This window comes from Nannobrachium achirus (genome assembly GCF_963921795.1).
Source record: "Nannobrachium achirus genome assembly, chromosome: 9".
NCBI classification, from domain to species: Eukaryota; Metazoa; Chordata; class Actinopteri; order Myctophiformes; family Myctophidae; genus Nannobrachium; species Nannobrachium achirus.
The window spans coordinates 38992542-39020507 of NC_137818.1; the positions used below are offsets into that span (position 1 = coordinate 38992542).

Sequence of the window (27966 nt, forward strand, 5' to 3'; positions counted from 1 at the left end):
CCCTCAGCAAGATTGCTGAGACGCTGCAGCTGGTGAAGCGCCGCACCCCAGTCCCTAGTCACCCAATCACATGTGGACAGAAAATGGTTAGGATGAGGTAGAAGGCACTGGCATGGGCGCTGATGTAACATTTATGAGGTATCTTCGGTATGAGAAATGTTTTCTTTTTGCGACTTAATTTAATTTTAATATCATGCTAACCCCATTTAACACATTGACTTTATTTATTATAGCCTACTAAATAATAAATAAATACTAGTAAATTCTATTTATTACTCTTTGGGGCAAATTAAGGCCCATAATACCAAGACTGTATGGCTGCAGGGGTTGCGTAACGGGATGCCGTCGCTAGAGGGCGGTATCAACATAATTCTCCAAGATTTCAACTGACATCCGCCCGAAAACAGGAGATGGCGTATGTGTTTGTGTAGCGTGTGCATCATAGCTCCTCCGCCACAGAGGATTTTACTAAACAAAAAGAGATTTAGTTTCATGGTAATATATATATTTCTTGGTTTAAAAGAAAGTGTACGCCATCAGTTTGTCGATGGCGGATCCCGCGGTGGCATCCAGTGGTTCGCTTAATTACGGAGGGGTGAGAAACTTTTTATAAAGCCATTAACGCGACACAACGACCAGATGTATTTTTTAACAACATTGATGGATTAGATTGTGAACCATGCGAGATCCAAACAACTATAACCATTATATCCAAGTCACTAAACTGACATGGTGTTATATAGGCTAGGTAGATGCTAGCCGCAAATTGCAACACTAGATTTTATTTTAATCGGATGAATCTAGGGTTGCAATTAGCCGCAAATTGCAACACTAGATTTTTTTATACTCGGATGAATCTAGGGTTGCAATACCTCCCGATAGAGATCCAATGCATGAAAACAGTTTTTTGCTATCTGATTGTATTAAACGACTTCAAACTCACCAATATTGTGGCTCTATAGAAAGCTTGGAATTTACTCTTGCTATCTGCAAAGTGTTTGTTTCTGAAAAATCCACCGTAGTAAAGAAATATAGATATTTCTGGTTTCGGTGTGATTATTACATAATTATTACACAGACAAAGTGTTGCATGATTTATTTATAGGATGATGATAATTGATGACTTGCAAACATACATCGTAGAGTCTGTGAGAAGCTTTCAAAGTTGACTAAAACTTAAAAAATGCAGCAATTTGCTTATTTCCACCTCATTTTTGCATAATTTATGCAATTTATGCTAATCAGGAAAGGTTGTATGACTTCACAATGGTAACAGATGAATTTCTTGACCTCACAAACATGGACTTAGACTCTTAGATCACCTTTATAAGTTACCTAGAAGCAAAGTTATTGCCATTTCCTGTTTTGGGCAATTAATTGTCTAATTATGCTAATTACACATGCTAAACCCCAAAAGAAAAATTGGAGACATGTTTTTTTGGCATTCTGAGAACCCCAAGAATCAAGATGTACATGTCTCCAAAAATTAACATTCCAAAATTACGGAAATACATAGGCTCCTCTACTATAGAATTGTTATCATTTTATTTTCTGTCAAGAAATTCAGTTCGGGTGATTATTTTTTCTAAGTGCTGGAGTTTGGAAGCGCTTGTGGGAAGTCACTCAGCAGTCCTGTGTACCAGCTGGTTCTAAGGGTGCGTTCGGAAACCCGCACCGAGTGTGTGCTCGGTGTAGTGAGTGCAGTGGGCGTGACGTTGGAGAGTGCGTTCAGTGTGGCTTATTTACGAACGACCAGTTTTAACAGGGAGCTGTGTGCTTTTTCACTCTGAACTTTGAAGGCAAACTTTCTGAAAAGCAGCAGTTGCTAAGTATGCTAACGTAACATTGACATTGAAAGGAGATGTAATTCATAGCATTGGCATACCTGCTGTTAGTTTACACGTTAATGTGTGTGAAACTATCAAGGCCAAACGACCAATTAAGCTGCAAATGCTGCATTTTGCGGTAATTTCCTCCATTCTTCACAGCTGAGAAGCGTTCGAGACATGGCTATGAAAACCAACCAATCAGAACACCGAACCACCGCACCACACCGCCTAACCCCATCTTCTGAGTAGGGTTGGTGAGTGCGTGCACTCAACACACCAGTGCGCCGCGCACTGGATTTCCGAACGACAACGCACCAAGTGCACCGAATAAACGAACGACAACATGGCACACCAGTGCGTTGAGTGCGCATTTCCGAACGCGCCCTAAATGTCACATAGCCTAATGCAGGAGGCAGCTGGACATGGCGTTATAGACGAGCGCTTCCGAAGTTCAAGACAGAAAAAGACAGAAAAAAAACATGTCTTCTCGGATTTCTTGACAGAAAATAAAATCGTAACAATTCTACGGTGGATTTTTCAGAAACAAACACTTTGCAGATAGCAAGAGTAAATTCCAAGCTTTCCATAGAGCCACAATATTGGCGAGTTTGAAGTCGTTTAATACAATCAGATGGCAAAAAAACTGTTTTCATGCATTGGATCCCTATGGGAGGTATTACAACCCTAGATTCATCAGAGTATAAAAAAATCTAGTGTTGCAATTTGCGGCTAGGTTGCAATACCTCCCATAGGCAGCCAATGCATCAAAACAGTTTTTTTGCTATCCGATTGTATTAAACCGCGTCAAAATCACCAATATTGGGGCTGTATGGAACGCTTGGAGTATCCTCTTTCTATCTGCAAAGTGTTTGTTTCATAAATATACCGTAGACATGTTAGGAGCTACTTTCTATCAAGAAATTGGCTTCAGGTGATATTTTTTTTTTTTGCTGGAGTTTAGAAGCGCTTGTGGGAAGTCACTCAGCGGTCCTGTGTACCACCTGGTTCTAAATGTCATATAATGCAGGAGGCAACGGGACGCTGCGTAGTAAAAGAAGAGCGCTTCCGAAGTTCAACTTAGAAAATAAACCATGTCTGCTCGGATTTCTTGACAGAAAGTAGCTCATAACATGTCTACGGTGGAGTTTTATGAAAGAAACTCATTGCAGATAGAAAGAGGATACTCTGAGCTTTCCATACAGCCCCAATATTGGTGAGTTTGACACTGTTTAATACAATCAGATAACAAAAAATGTTGATGCATTGGCTGCCTATGGGAGGTATATTGCAACCCTAGATTCATCCGATTAAAATAAAATCTAGTGTTGCAATTTGCGGCTAGGTAGATACAAATGATGCATCATTTTGCTGCAGAGGCTTGTTTAACTTTAGCCTCTATAGAAACAGAGGCTAGGGGGAAACACGTTGAAACGTTGATGCTTAATTTAATTGGCTTTGACAAAACCTAAAAGTAAAACCCATCCACATGTAGTAGCTCTCTTGTCACACCTCTTTTAAAGCTGATTCACTTCTGCAACAAGCTTTCTAATTGTAATGGAGCTGTTTCAAAATGAAAGTCTTTTTTTTTTTCATGTGGTGTTCATGTTATTTTCCTATAAATGCCTTTGTGTTCCAGCGTTCGAGTAGCAGTAAAGCAGCCACCAGTCCAGCAGAGAATTATCAACTGGCCCGCAGAAGGACTCTGCAGGTGGTGGTTAGCGCTCTGCTGACAGAATGTGGTTTTGAGAGTGCAGAGAAAGCAGCAGTGGAGTCCCTCACAGAGATGATACAAAGCTGTATGTCTGAATCAATTACTTTGTTTTTGGGGTTGCAATGTCAGGCCTCTTATTATTTATATTGTGAGATTCTGGCAGTGGAGAACACTAATGAAGAACATTTCAAAGCCATCCACGTTCTATATTGTACTTCTGACACCCACTACATTTCTAGGATCTATGGTAAAAAAGTACATTTAAGCCGTATTCCAAATATTGTTCCAAAAGCTGACCTACAAGGCAAGTGCACATCGCAATGCATTGTGATTTTGTGGATGTGCTATGTATATTCACTATTATTCATATTTAGGTTTTAATATATTGTAACGACCCTGCAAGAGGTGAGGCCGTAACTCGCTCCGCCAAGCGGGCTAGCCTTCTTGGCGTTGCGGGCTGCTTCCTCGTCTGCTGAGTGGGGGACCGGGGTTCGCGTCCCAGTAGGGAGCGAGCTGCCTCACTCAGTCTGCTAAATGTTACATTGGTGTCAGACGGGCGAACCCGTGGAGCGTGCCCTCGCGTGAGGGATGTGAGGGACCGGCCGTGGGCATTGAAGCGTGAGGGCGCGCTTCTGTGAGGAGGGGGTAGTGTAACGACCCTGCAAGAAATCAGGCCGTAACTCGCTCCGCCAAGCGGGCTAGCCTTCTTGGGGTTGCGGGTTGCTTCCTTGTCTGCTGAGTGGGGGGCTGGGATTCGCGTCCCGGTTGGAGCGAACTGCCTCACTCAGCCTGCTAAACGTTACAATATATTGCTCAGTACAAATTTAACTGAGCAATCTTCAGTTGTAGTAAGTAGTATTTGACAAAGTATCAATACTTGACTCAATCAAGTAGGCCTTCTGGCTGGGGTTGACTACTTTTTTTGTCCACCACTTCTTGATGCTGCACCTTGGATGTCTGTGGAAATTGGCATGTTTATAAAATCATAATATACTGTCTGTCACCTTTTCAGATATCACTGAAATAGGCCGTTGTGCTAAAGCTTACTGTGAACATACAGCCAGAAGCGTTCCGACACTCTCGGACACCGTTGCTGCACTTGTTGAAATGGGTGAGTAACATGAGCGCAATACATCGGGCAGTAACTATCGATTCTTTTCTTTGCGATTATTTTGTCGATTACTTTTTCAATTAATCAAATAGTAATGGCGATGCATGTATTTTAAATTATTATTTTTATATATCTTTATGAAAAATTGTAATTGATTCTTTATAATAGACTAAATCGATAGTATGATTAACCACTAAAGCCCTTTTTACACTTGATCGTATAACAGTGTTGCACAAACAGGAATGATAGCAGTTCTTCAAGCTCACATAGCAATGTGACATGTTGTGAGCATGTAGATCTGCTATTTTAACAATAATGTTTAAGGAAAAGTGTTTTTGTTTTCTTTTCCCCCTGATTATTAAAATAAATTATTTTATGAAAATCAATGAGTGAATATTTTTTTATAATAGATTAAATCGATAAGTTATTTTAACTGTTGCACCCAGAGTCTAGACATAATTAAAATAACAAATCAATACCACCATTTAACTTGTATTTGTTGCTGCAGGTTTCAATGTTCACACACTATCTGTGTATGCAAAGAGATCTCAGAGGATGGTCATAACTGCTCGTAAGTAAGACAGTATTGGCTAACAGTTCATTTGGGTTTGCTTCAAGGTTGCACAGCACAGACATGACAATTTGACAACTAACTTAAATATACAATGAAATGGCAGACATATTTACTAACTTTATACTTGGCTCATAACACGGTGCATCATGACGCATTGTGAGTTTTTACATCTGCTAATTCCACTACTTCATGCAAATCAACATGGAAATGATTATTATGCAAAAATAATATCTAAAAGAATTGTGATTATGTAATAAATGTGATCGACTATTTTACTATGCAATGCATTGAAGAATTATCCAAATGGCTTGAGGTAGTTTGGATTAAAAATGCAACTTTGGTGCAAAATCTCTTATTGATAATCCTTCTCTTATGATAGAACCTGGATATTACTTTTTTTTTTTTTTTTTTTGAATTTCAGCTCCAGTGACCAACCCACCGGTGACGCCCAAAGCTTTGGTGGCTGGACAGAAACGCACACATCCTCCTTACATCCCAAGCCACTTCCCAGAGTTCCCTGACCCCCACACCTACATCAAAACCCCTGTAAGGCTGCACATTTTTGTTTTCATTCCCACCTTATAACACACTTAGCTATGTCTTCAATGTTCTGTATGTAGGAATACAAATATTAATATTGTCCAAGCCTGTGTGTGTGTGCCATCATTGTACCGTATTTGCAGACTTTGGGTTATGTGCTGTGTACACAGTGTTTATGCTTAGTTCAATTGATCATGGCTGTGAGTGTGTGTAATTTACTACTCTGTGTCGTAGATACAATGTAGAGGTACTAGGACTGTCACAATTATTACATACTCGTCTAATCGTGATTATTTGACATCGCAATTATTTTGTCATAATCGTCATAATCGTGAATGTTGAAAAATTTCAGAAATAGTGGAAATAGCAGATCTACAAGCTCACAACGCGTCGCAGTGCGATGCGTTGTGAGCTTGTAGATCGGCTATTTCCACTATCAAAGTTATTTTTTAAGTAGTAAGTTGTCAAATTTCTTTGTATATTTAGGTTATGTGTCATATCTACCATGTACAACTTCAAAGCCTAAAAGCCAAACAGAAATGTAATTGTCAACGACAAAAACACAATTAAATCGTTAATCGCCAATTATTTAAGTGACAATTAATCGTCATGTAAAATGTCATAACGTGACATCCCTAAAAGGTACTTCTGTAAGACACTGCATTGTGCCTGTAATACCTTCTTCTGTTCTTCAGACTTTCAGAGAGCCTGTTTCAGATTACCAGGTGGTGAGAGAGAAGGCAGCGTCTCAGAGGAGAGATGTAGAACGGGCACTCACACGCTTCATGGCTAAAACTGGAGAAACACAGAGCCTCTTTAAAGATGATATTACCGCCTTCCCATGTGAGTGACTCCAAATGTATTTATTGAGTAAATGTTTTAAATGTGTTCAATGTCAAGCTGATGTTGGTGCACAGTTCTCTTTTGTGCCTCATATTTGCATGAATTACAATTCTGAAATATTTGATTGTTGTTTTTGATAAAAAATGATATATATGATAATAATGATAGTATATTTGTACATTTATGTCAAAAGCATAAAATGAACACGGGACCTGCTATAACTCAACCAATTGATAGTTAGGTTCCGCTGTTATTCAGGAGGACTGCTAGATGGAAAACTGAAGCCTGTGGAGCTCCCTCTTATGGAATAACTGTATATCCACTAAGAAAAGTAATTGACTCGATATTTGGATAGCATCTTGTTTACAATCCTGCGGTAAATTATTTGTTTCTGATTGTTTTGCCAGTGATTGCAGCTCGACCAACCAGCATTCCATATTTAAGCGCTCTCCTGCCATCTGAACTGGAGCTGCAGTCCTTGGAGGAGACGGACTCCTCTGAGCAGGACGACCAGACAGACAGTGAGAACGCAACAGGAAACAACATCAGTGTGAGTCTTCATTAAATACTCTGTTCCATGTCTGGAAGACATATTACTACTCATTCATACATTTCTATCGTCCATTTGTTTAGCTTGCTAGCCCACTTAATAGAGCTTAAAAAAATAATGAAGATTTTTCCTCTAATGCCAAGTCAAATAGTGCCATTTGAAACCCATAGGACACAAGAGCATGATATTTGGAAATATTCTGTGTATTAATATTTATTGGTCCAAAACACTCACTGGGTAAAATGTATTTAAAGAAATGAAAATCCTTGACTGCAATGCAAGTATGTTTTTTAGCAATAAGCAAAGGTAGTAGTAAACAGACAAATAGAAGTGTGGTCCTTGTATTATTTCATATCCTGCGTATTGCAAGCCTCTTATGTCATGTGTCCTTTCAATGGCATCATCTTCTACCAAGGTCCATCACAAAAATGTAGGTCTTGGCAATTATTTAGTCGGTGTATTTCATAATATGAAAGGATAATGCATCCAGTTGTTTGTCTTTTCAAATGATTTAGATTTTCTTCTGCTCTTTCTAACCTCTACTCAGGATGAACCAGGAGCTGACAAAGAGAATTCCATGCTCCCCCCAACGGGTGCTGTTCCCTCAGCAAAGGCCAGTGAGGAGAACATGATAGACAACCCATACCTCAGGCCAGTCAAGAAACCCAAAGTGAGGAGGAAGAAGTGAGTGGAGTGAACCTTACTGAACTGGAACAAATAACACTCATATCTGCCTCAGTCATTGGCAGATTCTGCAGTCCAGTTGATTCACTCCTCAGAGGGAAATTGCCCTTTACGGAAGCCTGGTCTAAGCGTAAACCAAGAGTTTTTGATTTCTGGGGCTCGTTGACCATATTCACTTAGATTTGGTGTACAGTAGAAGCAAAACGATACTGTGTATATGGTCAATACTGCAGTTCACTTTGGCTTTGTTGAATTTTCTTCCACTGAGGATTCCAGGCAGTTTTTCTTTGACATTGGATTTGTATACAGTTTTTTTTTTTTAGTTATATAGTATCCAAGCAACACAGGAATCTTGTGAAGGAAAAAAGTACAACTTTATTTTTCCTGATGAGCTTTCATTGTCCCATTTCTTTCATTGAAGCCGTTTGTAACGAACTGTCCTCTGTCAAAAATCTGAATTAGGAGTAGAACAAACTCAGGTATGCTATACGATTCCTCTGTTTCAGGAACTCCTTGTCACAATTTAGCTGAAGAAAAGGAAGGAGAAAAAAAAAGGATATTGCTATTGATATATTTCAGTGTATGTGAATAAACCTCACTTAAGCAAATAGGTTCTCTATACAGTCACATGTAGCCTATTGTTGCCTTTATATTACAATAAAATAAGTTATAGTAAGAAGCACCAGATGTTTGTACTTTATTTATTCTTTTATTTAATTTTTTACAAATAACTTTGTAGGGAAAAAGCAATCAAAACAAAAACATCCAAATGGTTTATCTTGTTTTTTTATCTAGTATTAATAAGAGAAATAACAAGAAATATAAAACATGGAAGCACACTTTTCATTTGATAAATGTAAATCGTCACCACATATCTCAACCCATTTCAACGGATGCACAATGCCTCCATAATAAACATTTTTTACTCCATAAAGTTCTGCAACTCACCTGCATCCTCACTGCTCTCTTCTCCAACTGGGGCAGTCTAGCCCAATCTGGGGATCCGAAACACATTGGCCAGCTCACTTTCCTGTTTGTGACTGTATCATGGGTGTATGCCCCAGGTCTGCATCGTGAAAATTCAAACAGCTGTCAGCACTTTTGAGAATGTCATACATCGGTCCTATTGTATCGTCTCTGTCAGTGGAAGAAACCTCATATGTCTAAAACTGTTACTTCTCAGGATTCAAAGAAGCAAAAGTAGCAGATCTACAAGTTCTGCTACTTTTGTGTGACACTAGTATCAAGTAGGGCATTCATTTACGAAAATAACTAGGATTGAATACGGAGATAGGTTTCTGCCTGACACGGCAATGATATCCTCTTACCACTCACTCACTCACTCACCCTGGGCTGTAAACTGCTTCAGCCTTAGCTTTGAACCTTTGTGTGGTTGAGTTGAATGGTGTTTTACTTGGAGGGAGAACTTTGGACAACGTTTGATCCTGCTGGTACTTCTGTGGTGAGGGAGTTGCTGTCTGGTAATGGTGTCAAAACGGTAATCAGAAACATCAACTTGACCTCAAGTCATCTTACTTCACTCCTTGAATGTGACGTCTCATGGCAAATTGTGTTTGATCAGTTGACTGGTCTATGGGGCTTTTAAGCCGTGACATCATTTTGTAGTCGGACCTACAAGCAGATTTATTGTCAATATCTGTCCCTCGCTATTTCAACAGATCCGAGACAAAAATAACGACTAAAGTATAATCCTACCACTTTCCTTTCAACAACAAAGAGAAGAAAAATTAGTAAATAGTAAAAAGATTCACGGGCACTGGGGCCTTTTGGCCCCAAAAGTTCTCCTCTGCCTACAAAATGATGTCAGACTTAACAGCCCCATAGTCTAATGTTAGCTATTGGGCACCTGAGAAATCTGGGCTCCATTTACTTTATATTTTATATTTACATTTACATTTATAAATGGGGTGACATTTGTTTGGTTAAACATAGCCAATCCTTTTCTATATCTATATACACACACACATTTTTAAAGAATGACTTTTATTTGTAACGCACTTTATATTTGACAAATCTCAGTGTGCTACACAGCAAGAAAAAAATTGTTTATGTAATTGTATTGTACTAGCCTAGGTGCCCACTCTTCCTGGATTCCGTTTACCTTGTGGGAGGGGGGGAAACGCGCAGCAGTCCTCGTAGAAATAACATATCCTTTCTTACTTTCAGGTTTCTTTAGTATATCATACATTATGGTACGGAACTGCACGGAAAATAAGCATTTGGAAAAGACCATTTGGTTTATTGAAATTTCTGAATAGTGACTACATGGAATAATAATTAAGTGATGATCGTGTAACCATACGTTTATAAGGCCACGGCCACAACACAAACCTCATGATTGTCGTAGCAGCCAGGACCACGATGTGTCGCATCAACGCACAGCATCTCAATGCCTAGGCGACTTGGCGCATGAAACATGGGGAACAGCTTTCTCTCCTGACAGCTGCCAAAAGCTAGTGATTTAATAACGAATTATTATCCATTCATTATGTCAGATTAAATCTAGAATCTTACGCTTGCTTGCATATCTTACCTGTATCGCGAACCGCCATGACTTCTTGTTTAGAGTATATGTGACTGTGTAACGATGGTAACATCCAGATAGGTGGCTGCTCGAATTATACTGCAACTTGTTTTGTTTGTTGCTCTGGTGCACCCTCTTGTGGCTAAACTACTTATTGAAAACAAAGTGGTTATTTCCAGTCGTGGAGAGTAACCAAGTACATTCAAATACTGTACTTGATTTATTTTATTACTTTACTTGAGTATTTCCAAATTTCAATACTTTTACTTCTACTCCAATACATCTGAGGCAAATATTGTACTTTTAACTATTAGACCTACATTTTTACTTTTCCTACTTTGAGTATATTTTGATGCAACTACATACCATGCTTTTGTATTTTTACTCAACTACATTTGGAAAACCAGACTTGTTACTTCTAACAATATATCTACATTCAGAACATTGCGATATTGATACTTTTACTAAATTAAACATTTTCTACCACTGGTTCCTTCCAATCACTGGGGAACTCTCGCAATTCAATTTAGACATTTAGGACACTCATCCAAATAATAAAATAAAAAACAATTAATATAATTTAGATCTCTTTATTGTCACAGAATTATGGAACCGTCAGTGGTAAGAGTTTTAAAAAGTAATGGCTCAACTGAAGATTTGTCATTTAAAGTAGCCTAATGAAATGTCTTGAATTCAAAACCAGTAATACCATTTCAGGACAGGCAAAACACAATAAGTTAAATATCAAAATTACAGTTTTACTGTCCTGTGTTTTAAACTGGGATTTGTATGAGCAAGGTGAAAACAATGGATTGTGAAACGCAAGGTATTTCAAAATGCAACATTTCTGCAATATGTCACAAATGACTCAAAATACAATCAGCAATCTAATTCTTATATACAGGCAATTCTGACAATATCAGTAGTCTTTAAATTACACAGATATAACAAAACACAACATGCAAGTTCATGGCCACATTCATCTTGGCACATCTTGGCACAAAAGGCATCCTCTTGCAATTATACATTTCATGTATCCCCTTCAATTGGCAAACAGTGGCACAAAGTGCACATCTTAGGCTGAGCACTTTAAAAGGAATGAAGGCACACAGTAAACCCCCCCCCCCCCCCCTCCATTTTGGCACTTGCAGGTAAGGAGTGATGGAATGGAATATACTAAAGATGGCAAAATGTAAATTAAAAATATTTTTTCCTGAACACAATTGACACACATTAGATGAATCAAATTCATCTGGCATAACGTGACCTTCTGAGGAAGGTTCCACGGTACTTGAGTTGGTGTACAAGGCAGGACTCTCCTGGGTCCATGGTCTGCCGAGAGGCACTGATGCATACTGCATGCATCACTCTGACTGAGGCACAGCGATGGAGGGACCTTTAGGGTCATCAAAGCGGTCCATCGTGTTTATCTGCATGATCATGTGCAGGCCGTAGAAAAAGATCCACAGCATGAGCAGTGAGGTCAGCAGCCCCATCCAAATGCCTGCAGTGAAGAATCCTGCACAGTCGCTCGCATAGGAGAAATTTCCATTTGTCAACCCGAAGCCCTGAATCTGTATTGTGAAACAAACATAACAGTCGTCAGACGTCACAGCGAGCACGCATATGGGTCACAGATAGGGCTGTCACGATTATGACATTTTACAAGACTAATATTGTCACTCAAATAATTGCCATTTAATTGTGTTTTTGCTTGTAGATCTGCTATTTCCACTAGTATTTTACTTAAAAAGAACTAGTGGCCATACTATCTATCTATCTATATATCTATATATATATATATATATATATATATATATATATATATATATATATATATATATATATATATATATATATATTAGGGATGCGAATCTCGACCACTGAGGCGATACGATACGGACCTCGATACACTGCCAGCGATACGATATAATTGCGATACATTGAAATCCTGCCGATACGATACATCGCGATCCACCCCTGTTCCCGATACGATGCGATACGATTCACGATTCACCACGATTCAAGCCCAAATCCCCAAATTTACAAAACATAGCGACTAAAAATTTATGAAATTTAAATTCAAGGCAATTTATTGTTTCACTGTAGTACTAGGCTCTGTCTAACAACCCAACATAGGCCTATAGTATTCTGGGAGAACACAAAGCTGCTGGCTATTGTAGAATTGTTAACTAATCATATAGAAGGCCTATGTCATTATTAGTAGGCCTATATGTCTTCAACTGGGAGTCAGGGACCCCAATCCAGGGTTATTACAGGGGGCCTGCCAAATATTTGTGTGATACAGTAGGCTATAATGCCTAGCCTACAGCGAAGGTCCCTGCTTGATCTCTGTCTGAGCTAAGGGGTCCTTGACCTGAAAAACAATAAAGTCCCTCCCTGGTTTGTATTATTATATTATATTATATTATATTATATTATATTTAATCCAGGATTATGCAATTTTTATAGCCAAAATGTTTTAAAACAGACCTACAAGCTCACAACGCGTCGCATCCACGACGCATTGTGAGCTTGTAGGTCTGCTATTTTAGGTGCGACACCCTTGTACTCCGATGTATAAATTAGGCTTCTTTCCCATGCAGAGCAGAACTAGCAGCAGAGAAAGTGAGAGAGTTGCTTGCATCAACAGGAAAGTTGTAGAACAGTGACAAATACTTTGTTTTAAACGCAAGCAGTAGTCCTACAAGTTACAACACCCAGCAACATTGTTGTGTGTGTGCAGTTAATATAGCGCAGAAGATGATCTCAATCAATTGTCCGTCGGAGATTCGCTAAGAAACGGCTGTTGATTACATATCACTCGATCAGCCTTAGCTCTGGTCCATAGCGTTAGTGGAGTTCTCCCTAACAACTCCACTAACGCTATGGACCAGAGCTAGATCAGCCTGTGCTACTCTGTGACAACAAATCAGCGCAGCGGACTTGGATGTTATAAAGCTAAGTACTGTACAACTATCTTTTTAACCCGTGGGGCTTTAACCCGTGGGGCTGTTCGTCTGTTGATTCACTCGCATTTCGCTGCACTGTCTGTCTCCCTGGTTGCCTGCATGCAGAGTGCAGATGTTGTCCGTCTGTCCAAGTCGCAGCTCGCGTTAAAGACTGGCTTTTGGGGAGGGGGTTGAACGGCTGATGATGGTGCATTCATGGCGCCTCGGAAACACAGGATAGAATGAAATACTATATGGAAGAACCGATACAATCGCGGAATATACCGATCCAGACACTCACGGCACGATCCATCACGATTTCGGCCGTCTATTGTACCGGTACACACTGAATGTACCGATTCAACCGTATCGCGGACGTTTGTATCGCGATTACGATCCGTACCGGTATATCTTCGCATCTCTAATATTGTGACAGCCCTAGTCATAGATCCAGATATACTACAGATTTTGCATATTTGTACCTGGAATTCAGTGAAATTGACCCTCCACAAAGTTGTTGTTACATTTGGCACTAGCAGACCATCTCCGTAGCTCTTCACAGACTGACAGCTGAAGGAGTACTCTGCAGGAGTATAGATATGTCTGCTAGAAAAGGACATATTCTGCGCACCGTTCTCCAGCAGCACCGTGTCCATGATGGACCAGTTCCGTGCAGACACTGGATAGAACCTCTTAGTCATGGAAAAACTACAGTAGAGAAAATAAAATAACCGTGTCATGTTAGTTACAACTAGCCTGGTGAATAAACCAGACTGCACAACACCACCCCCTGTTGTTAAGGTGGTTGCACACTGCACTGCATGTTTTCGTTGCGTTTTGGAAATCCGAAAGCCGTAGGCCAGGGGGAGAGAGAGGAAAGGGAGAGAGAGCAAGGGACTCAGTGCAACAGCTGCGAAAATCGAAAAAAATCAACCCTGGTCCGAAAATAAATACGAAACCGGCGGCAGTGTGCAAACGTGATTGACATAACGTGAGGTTGATTTTTTTATTCACGCACTCCGAAAATCACTCCGATATTCGGCCCGAAAAACGCAGCAGTGTGCAAAGACCTTTAGTCATGGAAAAACTACAGTAGAGAAAATAAAATAACCGTGTCATGTTAGTTACAACTAGCCTGGTTAATAAACCAGACTGCACAACACCACCCCCTGTTGGTAGTGGTGCAGTGAGGAATTAGTATGAGCAACGCCAGGCTAAGTTACAACATATCAACTTCGGTCAGGGCCCAGGGGTCTTCAACGTTTTCAGGCCAAGGACCCCTTAGTTGAGAAAGAGATGAAGCGGGGATCCCCACAACTTTTTCATAGATTCCATATAGTTTCATTGTTTGACAGCACAATCATCATTGTATTTTGGATTCATGTCAATTTGTGTTTTCAGATACGTATTTAACCGCTTGAACTTGTCAATACTTGACTTGACATTTCACTCTATACTTAGTCTGCTCTTTTTCCCCTCTACGACAAACGTCTTTGCCGAAAATAGCCGATCTACTATTTTTGGCTAAAGTTCTAAGGATATGGACGCTAGGATGTGGTTAATAAAAAAATATATATATATAAAAATGTTTCTATCCCACAAAGATTTGGAGGACCCCCTGTAAGTAACTCTGAGGACCCCCTGACTCTTGACGTGTTTATACTGTATATACAGTACTGTACATAGACATACTGTATAGTACATACAGTAGACTACTAATCGCTGTTCTTTATGACAAAGACTGGACAATATCTGCTCTGCAGTCCGCACATGCACGCTCTCGCAAGCATGTCAGAGACACTGGTCTGGTAGACCACACAACGAACAAAAACGAACAAAAAGCGTGCTTGTCGACATGGCGGAATTTGAAGCAATCTTTGGAAAATTATATAAGCTTTATCATAGAACACACAATATAGCTTCTTTTTTTCTTACCTTAGAGTAATCCCTGATGCATAAGTGAGTACTAGCCTGATAAAAAAAAAAGAAAATAATAGTTATAATTATATCACTTTGGAAAAGCAATAAAACCAACACACCAACATGACACAGCTTGGATAAGTAAACGGTGTTAGTATTCTCACAATGAGATAGTGTCGTTACACAGGGATCCATCCACTGTCGGGGTCTGTGTAGCAAGGTCAATCCATGGGCCTTGAGGGCCTGTGAAGCTGACAGTGAGATTCTGTGCCCACAGCATAATACAAGGAACATCAGAGCCAGACACATTGAATATAATGGGGGCTTTCACAGGAGGTTCGACGGTTTGAAGCAAGGACCGACCCACAGGCTGCATAGACATGGAGGTCTGAGCGATGACCTGGGGGGACAAAAGGATTTCTCTCATCCAACATCCAATTAAATAATGTGCGTGTTTAAATACTGTATAGCTGCACAGGGGAATATATTACTCGTGACGGCTGCAGTCCTGTGTAGATGGCAGTGTAGGGGATATTTTTGGCTTCCATGATGCTCCGAACTTTCCCAATAATCTCATCTGTGGACAGACACAAAGTTACAAGTTACCTACTGTGTATGCCATTGTAGGGTCAACATTTCAAAAATAATTGACCTTATTAAAAGTACATTTATAAAAACAAATCGTATTTGCCACTCACTCATACAGGTACAAGCAGCTAAATGCAATAGCTTTATCCTATACACAAGATAACACTGTCTTTGTTTTAGAGCAATGAAAATATCAAAACAAATAAGATAAGACAAAAATACAGAAATAAGGTTAAAAAGTACAGGCAAAGACCCACACCTAAACCCACTGTTCAGCAGAAAATAACCTTAGCTGCAGTGGGAGGTTTCATTTAGTATCAGATACAAAAAAAAGGAAAAAAAAGTAGATACATACGTCAATATATATACTGTACGTACATCTATACATCATCAGCAGCAATGCGGGGATGAACAGTGGGGAAATGGTTAAGCAGACTAATCAATATAGTAGATTATACAAAATATATAAAAACTGTTTCGCATATCAAAGAATCGTTCTTCAAGAAGATAAAGGTAATCGATAGAACATTCACTAAGAAAATATTGATAGTTGCAGTCGTATATGGCTGAAGAGGTGAATAAATGATGATACAAACAGGTATCCTTCAATATTAAATTCACTAACTTACCATTGTTGCGAAGGACCTCCTTGGGAAACTTGTTGCTGTAAAAACAACACACACATGTTAAATAGGATAGTAGTATACGAGAACATGAGATAATAAAACATGTGACAGTATTAACGACAAAGGAATCATTTCAATAACGGGTGCACTGCAGAAAGCACGAGGTCTCACTCAGTATTATAGGGCAGGTTGATGATCAGGAAAGTGCAGACAGACGCATTGAGAGGAAGATCTGACAGAGTGTCTGCGTCAACCAGGAGCGGTGAGACACCGAGCTGCTCCTGCAGCAGAGCAGGCACGGTGCTGGAACTAGACCATTCCACGGACGGGAGCACCAATGAAGAGGCAGAATGCAGTGCAGCCTAGAAGAACAACGGATGGATGCAGAGAAAAGATGATCACAAAATAAGACATGAACTCATGGAATTATTTCTTTAGCCATTATTTGAATAATGGAGAAGATGTTTTCTTCGTCATACTGTATATCAATGAATCGATTAATATTCTATGCTTTATCGCACAATGGTGCAGTGCAAAAATATTGAAAATAGCCATTCTGCAAGCTTACAAAGATTAGAAACCTATTTCCTATAAAGACATGCGCAACATAGGGAATTATTATTAAAAGATTATTTTATTAAAGTATAAACCGTCTTGGATTGCACAAGAGCGGTGTGTACATTTCAGACAGGAGGTCCCCGACTACAGAAAAACAGTTTGAGCCTTAAAGACGAACTGAAAAGGAAGTTCTCCACTTGTTACACTAACATATGGTGACGCAGTTCCTACTGAAACGGTCCAGAAAGGAGGGACATAGCGCTGGGAGGAATGTGATTTGATGGTCAAAAAGTAGACGGGCCATAACTCAATGTAAAGACGGGCGGTGCTGAGAAACAACTGATCAGTGTCACAACTCTGTGCTATGGGAGTCCTTTTTTTGCAGGTCTTTCAGTCTGCGTGTATCAAAAAGCACCTTGGTCCCTGACATTCAGCACCTTCGCGCAGCCACAAGCTTCCGCAGCCTTGACCAAGGTGCTTTTTTGATCCATGCGGACTGAAAGACATGAAAAAAGGGAGTCCCAGCACGCAACACACTGGCTCGGCTGTGTGGAAAGGACAAACGGGGAGGTGAGGAAAGGGGGTAGCCACACGAACCTGTGGCTCGCAGGAGTAGCTCAAGTTGAAGTAGATGTCAATATTGTTACTTCTTTAACCAAACCAAGTGATAATATAATTGTAAGCCTATATCCTAAAGTGAGTTATTGTTCAACATAAATTACGCTCTATTACATTTCCATATGTTCAACAATTGATCATTCTTTAATCAATTAAATTGATTAGTTTGATTAACTGCTGCACCCCAACATGAGCTTAAATGTGTTGCTTGTATATATGTACATCAGTTTGAATATTATGTAAATACAATGGCATACCGGTAAGTCATAATGAAAACACGCCGTACCTCAAGATTTTGAAAAGCGCTATCTGCCTTGTTTCCAAACACTCCACCAAACACTGTAAAGTCGTCTTTGCTTAACTGCATGAAAAAGGGACATTGAACACATTAGTCAACACAGGAAATCTGCCCATAGCAGCAGACACTGATGGCCTACATAACATGCAGCCAAGGCCCTATGAGAAAAGAGAACTGTAGAATGGGAAGTGGTGCTAGAGCTCACTGTCACACCAGAGTGAGAATACCAGAGTCACGAGTGACTTCTCACTAAGCATACTAACAACCATGATCTTGACTCACCATTACCAATTTTAAATACATTCATATTGTCAAATAAATAGCGTTTCAAACAGGAAAAACTAAATTATATTGTGTGTGCATATATCACATATTATAGTCTTGTTACCTTGTCCTGTAGAAACAGCAGTACAGTGCATGGGGCAGAGCTAAAGGCAGTTTTGATGTACTTGACCAGTTGATCAGTAGTCGTGATGTGACCGGCTGGTGGCGGGCTCATCGGTGGCAACCTGTGCATGCACAACACACAAGGGGATCCTGTCAAATAAATTATATAAAGCTCTTCCTGGGTATTTATATGACCCCCACAACATAGGCAAGCAATCCACTTGTTAGGTAGCATTAGCTTACGTGGTTTTCATTGCTAACTATGGCATATGTTTCGAGCTGATGGTCAAACTATCTCGCAATTTAAGTTGACAAAATACAATATTTACCCGCCACTGGACCACATCACGAATGGCACTTGACTCGTACAGCTTCCGATGGCGAACAATGTAAATAAAAGTGCAACAACAGAGGCCATGGCTCGCACTTCCTTCTGATACTCTGTTCCAGCCATTTTGCTCTTTCCGCAAAGCCACGTGACACAATCAGCTGATTGTCATGTGTTCACTGTTCATGGGTGTTTCATGCACACATACAGGAGGCGCTTCCTGCTTCTTTCATTCATCCTGTAAAGTAGTTTAATTTTGGAGCTTCTCAACTGTTATTTCAGATTTCACACTGCTTTTTTTTACCCCCTAATCTCATCCAAACGAGTGCAAAAGTATTCGTTCTTGATAAAGCTTACTCCATGATGTTACCGAACGTGCCCCTAAACCTGTTGTTGGTGTTGGTTCGAACCACTTGAATTCACACTTGTCAGTTGTCAGAACTTGTCAATAGCCTCTCGGCATTGTTTTTGTAGCTGGAATAATGCTGGTACGACAAAATAACACATTTCAGTAGAATGCAGTGCAGTGGTGTAAAGCATAAGTACATTTACTCAAGTACTGTACTTATAAGTACAATTTTGAGGTAGGCCTACCTTTACTTTACTGGAGTAGCCTGTTTCCAATTGTCAGTACTTTTATTTCTACTCCACTAAATCTCAGAGGAAAATGTTGTATCGGTAGTAGTGGTAGCATGCGGTGTGTTGATACTAAAATGATAACACTACAGCGTTATGATTGTGATTGTCAGAGCTTTTGACTCGGAAGGCGACAGTGTGTTTTTTTCTCAGTGTCAAACAGCATGACGTCAGTTACATGACGTTAAATGACGGGGCAATTAAACCTGGCCGCTGTCCATGGTGCTGATAGTTGGTCTAATACGCCGCCTTCTTTCACTATTTAGGATTAGGAACATTTGCAAATGTAGCTTATGTCGCCATATACTGCCTCTTCATATTCTTAATTTGCATATTAAAATAACCAAACTTGCACTCAAACCATATTAGATTGACTGATTGATTGAATACTTTATTAGAAGTTTGCATAGGAAAAGGTACAGGACAGTAGCCTGTAGCCTAGTTCACTGATACAAGGTCAAGGATAAACAACACCAAGCTTTTGGGCTTGTTTAAATTGGGGTTCCTTTTGTACTCAATTCATACAAAAATATGTTATTTGTTTTGAATTCTTCTATGACCTCTTGTGAAATAAATAATAGTAAAGTTATTGGTACTGAACAGGCCTACGCTCAATGGAAGCAGCTCCCATTCAGCATCCATCCACACACACAGCTGTGCTGGCGGAGGGATACCCTGCATCCACCAATGCTGCACCTACGTATCACTATCTCCGCTGGAAAGGATATAGAAGGAGGAAGAAAATAGAGAATACATTGGACTAGACAAAGGATCCCCATAGTTAGCTGCAGAATATAAAGATCACAGAAACATTTCAGATTGGAATTGAATTGTGTGCAAAATCACCCGATAAAGTGTCGTGAGGTTAGTGGCGCCATAGTTGTTTCGGTCTATTGTGTGGCAGGGCATGGGAAGAGTTAGCCCTAGCTGGTCCAGAGCGTTAGCGAGTTCTCTCTATGCCCTGGCAGGAACTCGCCTCAGATAAACGACAAGGAATTCCACTGCCCTGCGAGGGATCGACTTCAGTAAAAATAAACAAAACTACCTCGCTACTCACCTGAACAAAGGTAGTTTTGCGTTGTTGAAAGTCTATTCTCCCGGATGGAAAGACTCTCAGCACCCAACCTTCTTTGTAAAATACACTGTATGAGCATAACATAAAGTATATTCACAAACGGAAATTTACGCCACAGTGCCCCCTACAGATCTCGTCAATATATATTACCATTGACCATAATCTGTAGGGGGCACTGTTGAGTAAACAAAATAATTTCCGTCCGGCGGACTTGTTTAATTTTCTGCCCAAAAAATGTTTTATACAGAGAAGGTGGGGTGCTGAGAAGCGACCCATCCAGGAGAATAGACTTTCACCAACACAAAACTGCCTTTGTTTAGGTGAGTAGCGAAGTAGTTTTGTTTATTTTTTACTGAAGTCGACGAGCCCTCGTAGGGCAGTGGAATTCCTTGTCTTATGTGGGCGGAACGTTAGAGAGACCTCGCTAACACTCTTGGACCGGAGCTAGGGAAGAGTGAGAGGATGCGCACTACTTGTCGACGCGACAGAACATTATTCCAGAGTGTTCCACGTTTAAGGCCATCTTTGGTCGTCCTCGCCGGTGACAGTGTGGAGTGTGGACTATATTCCACTGATCATTAATGCCTAATGATAAATGAATAACATTTAACTTGAAGAGAGACATTTAATACACCCCGAGCAAAGAAAAGGAGCCAATTCGCTTTGTGGACTCACTTGTATTCTTTCATTCAATACCCTTCAATTTCACATAAGGCAAAAGAGGGCGAGACAGGAGAGGCGGTGATACAACATGGATGAGGAATATGATGTGATCGTTTTGGGAACCGGACTCACAGTAAGTATCAAGCTACATTTATTTTTGCACTGTATACGAAAGATTCGCTGTAAGCTGCAGGGCTATATATTTAACTATATTTAACTTTCAAATTAATGACTTGTGGCCTGGGCCTGCTACCATCATCATAGTAGTCCACAAGTGAATGCATCCCTGTATGTGTGTGTGTGTGTGTGTGTGTGTGTGTGACATTAAAATAATTATAATAATAACTCAAAAAGAAGAAGAAAAAAATGAAAACAGTCTAAACGGTATTACAATTTAGAATAGATCATTCGTATTCGTATGTTTAATGATGTCCTATGCTTTGAAATTGACGCGATCACATCGTGCACTGCTGTGCTGTGCTCTTCTACACGCTGAATAGCATCTTAGGCGTAACCCATAATGTGATGGTTCCTTCTGCACAGACAGGCCTCCATTCTAACGTTTGCGCAGGCCTGCCTGAGAATGGTTTTATTAAATGACTGATCCTTTCCGTGGTCAAAGTCGGTTACACAGCATTATGTCATGTGCAAAATAAGTTGACATATAGCCTAGCCTATTCTTCGAACTGCTTATAGATATCATATTCCCATATAAAATGAAATTAAAAAATGGAACATTTCAGTTGTACTACAGTTATTACTATTCGATTCCGTTATGTCTGGATAGCTATAACTTGTCAATGCATAAATCTAGGCTATTTTTTATTAAAATATTTGATTGGGCTTATTTCATTGACACAACCATTTAAAATAGAAAGATCATATTATTTATTATTATTATTATTACACTTATTATTATTATTATCCAAGAAGATCGCATGGCTTGACTGATCGAGTTGCACATGCGCACATCCTTTCCCATGGCCTCCCTTCCCTTTAGACTATCTCTCCATCTGTCTGCCTAATGCCTATCGTTTCATCCTATTGTTACCCATCCGTGTCTGAAGCTGACACTCATTATTTACTTTATTGTGTAGGAATGTATTCTGTCTGGAATCATGTCGGTCAATGGGAAGAAGGTGCTTCACATGGACAGGAACCCATACTATGGTGGAGAGAGCTCTTCCATCACCCCTCTGGAGGAAGTAAGGGCGTTGTTGGCAATATTGTGGGACAGGGTTGGGCAACTTTGATGCTGGAGAGGGCCACTATATTTTCACTCACAATGCATATACAGTCAAAAATAGCCGATCTACAAGCTCAAAACGCGTCGCAGTGCAACGCGTTTTGAGCTTGTATTTTTGCTATTTCTTTCATTAGAATCCTGAAAAGTAATTTTTGTATTTAATTTCAAATGCATGTACAGGTTCTTATGTTACTTATGTTACTTCTTGCTTTATGAACTTAAATACAAATGCAATGGACATTAAAAAAAGGCTAGTAGTAGGCTACTAATCATCAAGATACTAATATACAGGAGACTGAAATAATTAAAGCTGGTCATGTTAGCACGTTTGGCAGCTGAAACCAATAATATATCAGTATTCCTGTGGGCCGTATTAAGTGAAGGTGGGGGCCGCATGTGGCCCCCGGGCCATCAGTTGCCCACCCCTGTTGTGGGATCTATAAACAACTGTCAATATATTTTATGTCCTTGAATTCTACTGATCAAATACCTGTTATGTTGAGTTTCTATTGCTAACTGTCATTTTGGGACCCACGGTTGTTTCACACGATTTCTGTAACATCTTATGTGTTCCATAGCTATACAAGCGCTTTGACCTTCCAGATAGCCCTCCCGAGTCAATGGGCAGAGGGAGAGACTGGAATGTTGACCTCATCCCCAAGTTTCTCATGGCCAACGGTCAGTCTCACATGAAATCTTGTATTAGAATAGTGTCATCATGGTCTCAAGCTTTGGTCACTATATTCCTATGAAATTGTAATATAAGCGATCATTCTGTTCTTTTGTATATTTGTATATCGTCGTTGTCGGGTGGAAACCTCGTATCTCCAAGTTTCAAATTTGTAGTTCTTTCGCAAAGTAAAGCCCTGCTTTGTCATACAAGGCCGTCGCACAAAAGTAGTGAAAACAGGCGATCTACAAGCACACAACGCCTCGCGGTGCGAGGCGTTGTGTGCTTGTAGATCGGCTGTTTTCACTAGCTTAAGTCATTTTAAAAATGATAAATGCAAAACAAACGGTTTTGGACATACACGGTTTTCACCCGACAACGACGATATCATTATTATTATAAAAGTAAACATGGATGTTGATAAGAGAAGCTATGGCAAAGCAGCAACGTCCTAATGAAATCAACATAACTATTATTTTGTGTGAACTCAGGTCAGCTTGTGAAGATGCTCCTCTACACAGAGGTGACGCGGTACCTGGACTTCAAAGTAGTAGAGGGTAGCTTTGTCTACAAAGGAGGAAAGATCTACAAGGTGCCGTCAACTGAGACTGAGGCTCTAGCTTCAAGTAAGTTAACAGGACGATTATGACTGACATTTTACATGACGATTAATTGTCACTCAAATAGTTGCGATTAACGATTTAATTGTGTTTTTGTCATTGACAATTACATTTTGTTTGGCTTTTAGGCTTTGAAGTTTCACATGGCAGATTAATATACAAAGAAATGACTGACATATTTGACAACTTTATACTTACGCACTTATAGAACATTGATAGTGGAATAGCCGATCTACAAGCGCACAACACTTCGCATCGCGACGCGTTCTGAGCTTATAGATCTGCTATTTCCACTATTTTGGAAAATATTTGAAAATATATGAAAATTTTTCAACATGGAAATGACTATGACGATTATGACAAAATAATTGTGATTATGTCAAATAATTGCGATTAGACGATTATGTAATGATTGTTACAGGCCTACGGGACAGATGTCATCACAAACTCTTATCATAGATACAGATATTGTATTTTAAAGTTCATCTTTGGAATAATTTGTAGAAAGGAAAAAAAAAATTCCACCATGCCTTTCTTTCAATTCAGATCTCATGGGGATGTTTGAGAAGCGAAGGTTCCGGAAGTTCTTAGTCTTTGTAGCCAACTTTGATGAGAATGACCCCAAAACCTTTGAGGGTGTGGACCCCAAAACAACAACGATGAGGGACGTATACAAGAAGTTTGATCTGGGGCAGGATGTCATCGACTTCACTGGCCACGCCCTCGCCCTCTACAGGACGGACGAGTAAGAGCAACAAATAGAATCCAATATTCTTTATTTAACTCTCCCTTTTTTCTGCTATTGTTTATTGTCTTCATAGAGTACTAATCAGATTACTGTTTTTACTTGAGAGTTGATCTCAAACGATGACAATGGTTGACTTGGTTAAATTATTCACTTTCTAATAGCGTCCAATAAAATAATTAGAGCTATTTTTTGATTTATCTTCAATATTATCATCTCTTGCTGTTCTCTACCCTCAAACAGCTACCTTGACGTTCCTTGCTTGGAGACGATTAATCGTATTAAGCTGTATAGTGAATCCCTGGCACGATATGGCAAGAGCCCTTACCTCTATCCTCTGTATGGACTAGGGGAGCTGCCACAAGGATTTGCCAGGTTTGTCTTTTATGTATATTGATTCCTACAAGAACACTTCATATTACAGAGAGAGTACAGCCTGTCTTCTGTAAATCTCATTAAATGCAATGACATGATTCAATATATATTTTCCCCACATACTTATACCTTATAGGTTAAGTGCAATCTACGGTGGAACTTACATGCTGAACAAGCCAGTCGAAGAGATTGTGATGGAAGATGGCCATGTGGTTGGGGTGAAATCCGAGGGAGAGGTATTACAACGTTTTATTTTCCTTCAATATAATAAAAAATATATATATATATGTTTTGAACATAGAGTGAGCATATTTTAATTTATTTTAATTATCCAATTGCTAAATATCTTCTTTAATATGAAAAAAGGAAAGGGTACATTTGCATTTGATAATGGCATTGCACTTTTCTAGTCTTCTGACCACTCAAAGAACTGTGTTCATTGCATCACATTCACACACTTTGAGGCACACAAGCAAGGCACTAACCTGCTTGATGCGAGCCCTCCTGTTTTTGTAGCGTGAGGCACCTTGATGTAAAAGTACCTCCCCTGGACATGACGCTAGTATGTCGCAGTACCCCCAATCCATCCCTTGATGCTGAGTGTCAAGCAGGGAGGCATTGGGTCCCATTTGTATAGTCTTTGGTATGACCAGCCGGGAAAACCCAGACCTCCCAATCTCCACAATCTCTGTGATTAGGCACTCTAACAACCACAAGGCCACTGAGCGGGTTAGGGGCAATACTTTAATTAAAACCAAACAGGAATGGGAGGAACAGACTGCAAAGGGTCATGTTCAGGATGGGACAGAAGAAATTGAGTGTAAGTAGAAAGTGTTTGCGTCGATCAACACAGTTAATGCCACAAATTGATTAGACCAGGGGTCTTCAACGTTTTCAGGCCAAGGACCCCTTAGCTGAGAGAGAGATGAAGCAGGGACCCCCACAACCTTTTCATAGATTCCATATAGTTTTATCGTTTGACAGCACAATCATCAGTGTATTTTGGATTCATGTCAATTTGTGTTTTCAGATATTTAACCACTTGAATAGTCAATACTTAATAATCTTGACCTTTCCCTCCGTACTTAATATGCTCTTTTTTCCCCTCCACACCAAACCTCTTTGCCGAAAATAGCCGACCTACTAGCTCTAGCCATCTGCTATGTTTGGCTAAAGTTCTCAGAATATGGATGTTCAGGGTTCAAGTGGTTAATATAAAAAACGAGAACAAAAGATTATATCACACAAAGATTTGGAGGACCCCCTGGGGGTCCCGGACCCCCTGTTGAAGACCCCTGGACTAGACAACCACATGCACTGAGATGGAATAAGGCCAAGACATTTTTGCAGGTGGGATTAACATTGCTCTCTGCCCCCCCCATCGCTGTGCAGGTGGCTCGTTGTAAGCAGCTCATCTGTGACCCCAGCTACATTCAGGACCGTGTGCGCAAGTCAGGTCAGGTGATCCGTGTGATCTGCATCCTCAGCCACCCCATCAAAAACACCAATGACGCCAACTCCTGCCAGATTATCATCCCTCAGAATCAGGTCAACCGCAAGTCAGGTGAGCACCAATCTATTCTGCATCTGCACAGCAAAAAATCTGATTCTGAAAATCCCAGATTGGAGTAGATTTGTATATGGCTGCCGCATGGGATACGTTTTGTCAAATCAACAAACACAAAAGTGAAAGAAAGAGCAAATTGGTTGAATTAAAATAATTGATGAAAATAATAAATATGAGCAAATGGGTCTCTGTTAACATTATTTCTGAATGAATATCATATTCTACTGTATTTAGATTTGCAATTCCTCTGAAATGACTTTCTCTTCTCACTTCCCCTGTTGTCCATGGTGCAGACATCTATGTGTGTATGATCTCCTATGCTCACAACGTGGCGGCCCAGGGGAAATACATTGCCATCGTCAGCACCACAGTGGAGACCAGTGAGCCAGAGACTGAGATAGAGCCAGCGCTGGAGCTGCTGGAACCCATCGACCAGAAGTCTGTTCTGTCTCTGTTATCTCTACTATTGTTAACCTTTTACTCAATCTATAGATCTAAGTAGATAACCAAGACAAACATTAAAGGTGGTTCAAATCTGTTGACATTGAAATTAAAAGAGGATTCTGGTAATCTGTCGTGTCATTATGATTAATCAGTTTTCTTTTTTTGGCAGGATGGTGGCCATTAGTGACCTTTATGAGCCCACAGATGATGGCACTGAGAGCCAGGTGAGTGAAACTGATCTAAAAGTATTTGCTGCTGTAAAAAACTAAAAAAACAGGCTGCATTCACAGCTGGTGTTTTAAAGCGGTGAGAAACACTGAAATGTAGGTGTGGTTTGAGATAATACTTTACACTTTGTACCTGCACAAATAGGTGGTATGTTGAACTGCTGATGTTTCAGGTGCCAAATCTCAGTTATCTTTCCCAGTGGTTGAAAATCAAAGGTTGATGGAGGTTTTGTAGTCTCGTACTTTAGTACGACTCCAATGTACGTAGTCAGTTAAAGTTGGATGGCCATGGTCCCTCCACCCGACCCCGCTTCCACTGCCCATTTCATAGAATTAATTTTATTCTATGAAAGTTTATTTTCCTTGCGGGAGGGAGGAAGCAAAACTGAGCATTCGAATGCATTGACGAGAATATTAATCTATGCCTGCATTTCCGTCTTGTCCAGATCTTTGCCTCGCGGGCCTACGATGCCACCACTCACTTTGAGACCACCTGCAATGACATCAAGGACATCTACAAACGCATGACCGGGAGCGACTTTGACTTTGAGAACATGAAGCGCAAACAGAATGATGTGTTTGGGGAGGATGAGCAGTGAGTCAATTGATGGGGCCTCAACGAGAGGGCAGGGGCCGGGAGAGGAGGGAGGAGGAAGTGTTAAAGAAGGAGCAGAGCTTGTTAAGAGGGGCAGTGGCAACCGAAAAAAGTGGATTTAACTAAATTTAAAAAAAGATATAATAATAAATGCGGTCGGGAGAACAGAGAGTGTGAGAAAGTCAAGGGTGTGGATTTGGCTCTGTCTGCCTTAAATCATCTGCCTCCTTTTCTTCATGTCCCTCTCTCTCCTTACACACACTCTAAGAAACACACACATGCACACAAATAAACAAACACACTCACGCGCACGCACGCACACACACACACACGCACACACGCACACACACACACACACGCACACACGCACACACGCACACACTGTTCCAGTACTCACACTCCCTATCTTGTCACTGAAAAGCAGGGTTGATACAGTCTTTCA

The 27966-nt window shown here is 40.2% G+C and overlaps 4 protein-coding genes across 4 annotated transcripts; 2 read left to right on the top strand and 2 right to left on the bottom strand.

Annotated features, from left to right (window-relative positions):
• Positions 1–440: 440 nt before the first annotated feature.
• On the top strand, positions 441–8470 carry taf8 (TAF8 RNA polymerase II, TATA box binding protein (TBP)-associated factor). The gene is made up of 8 exons (XM_080733650.1): positions 441–595; positions 3466–3625; positions 4553–4651; positions 5160–5222; positions 5647–5771; positions 6461–6608; positions 7016–7158; positions 7706–8470. Exons 1-8 carry the CDS (start codon positions 548–550, stop codon positions 7844–7846), a joined length of 927 nt encoding a protein of 308 aa, XP_080589776.1. The 5' UTR covers positions 441–547; the 3' UTR covers positions 7847–8470.
• Positions 8301–10415, bottom strand: LOC308290831 (ciliary microtubule-associated protein 3; the record flags this gene model as incomplete). The annotated part of the gene is made up of 5 exons (XM_080732745.1): positions 8301–8369; positions 8791–8908; positions 9190–9320; positions 10195–10316; positions 10397–10415. The coding sequence occupies 5 exons, from the start codon at positions 10413–10415 to the stop codon at positions 8301–8303; spliced, it is 459 nt and encodes a 152-aa protein (XP_080588871.1).
• Positions 10416–10977: 562 nt separating this feature from the next.
• Positions 10978–18795, bottom strand: atp6ap1b (ATPase H+ transporting accessory protein 1b). The gene is made up of 10 exons (XM_080733257.1): positions 18663–18795; positions 18335–18455; positions 17935–18009; positions 16644–16834; positions 16476–16510; positions 15750–15835; positions 15423–15658; positions 15274–15309; positions 13821–14046; positions 10978–11961 (listed from the first exon to the last, which is right to left on the bottom strand). The coding sequence occupies exons 1-10, from the start codon at positions 18785–18787 to the stop codon at positions 11752–11754; spliced, it is 1341 nt and encodes a 446-aa protein (XP_080589383.1). The 5' UTR covers positions 18788–18795; the 3' UTR covers positions 10978–11751.
• Positions 18796–21020: 2225 nt separating this feature from the next.
• On the top strand, positions 21021–27528 carry gdi1 (GDP dissociation inhibitor 1; the record flags this gene model as incomplete). Its single annotated transcript, XM_080733423.1, has 11 exons — positions 21021–21168; positions 22133–22240; positions 22860–22959; positions 23443–23577; positions 24118–24316; positions 24560–24691; positions 24828–24927; positions 26084–26255; positions 26552–26696; positions 26872–26926; positions 27376–27528. Exons 1-11 carry the CDS (start codon positions 21124–21126, stop codon positions 27526–27528), a joined length of 1344 nt encoding a protein of 447 aa, XP_080589549.1. The 5' UTR covers positions 21021–21123.
• Between the last annotated feature and the right edge of the window lie 438 nt (positions 27529–27966).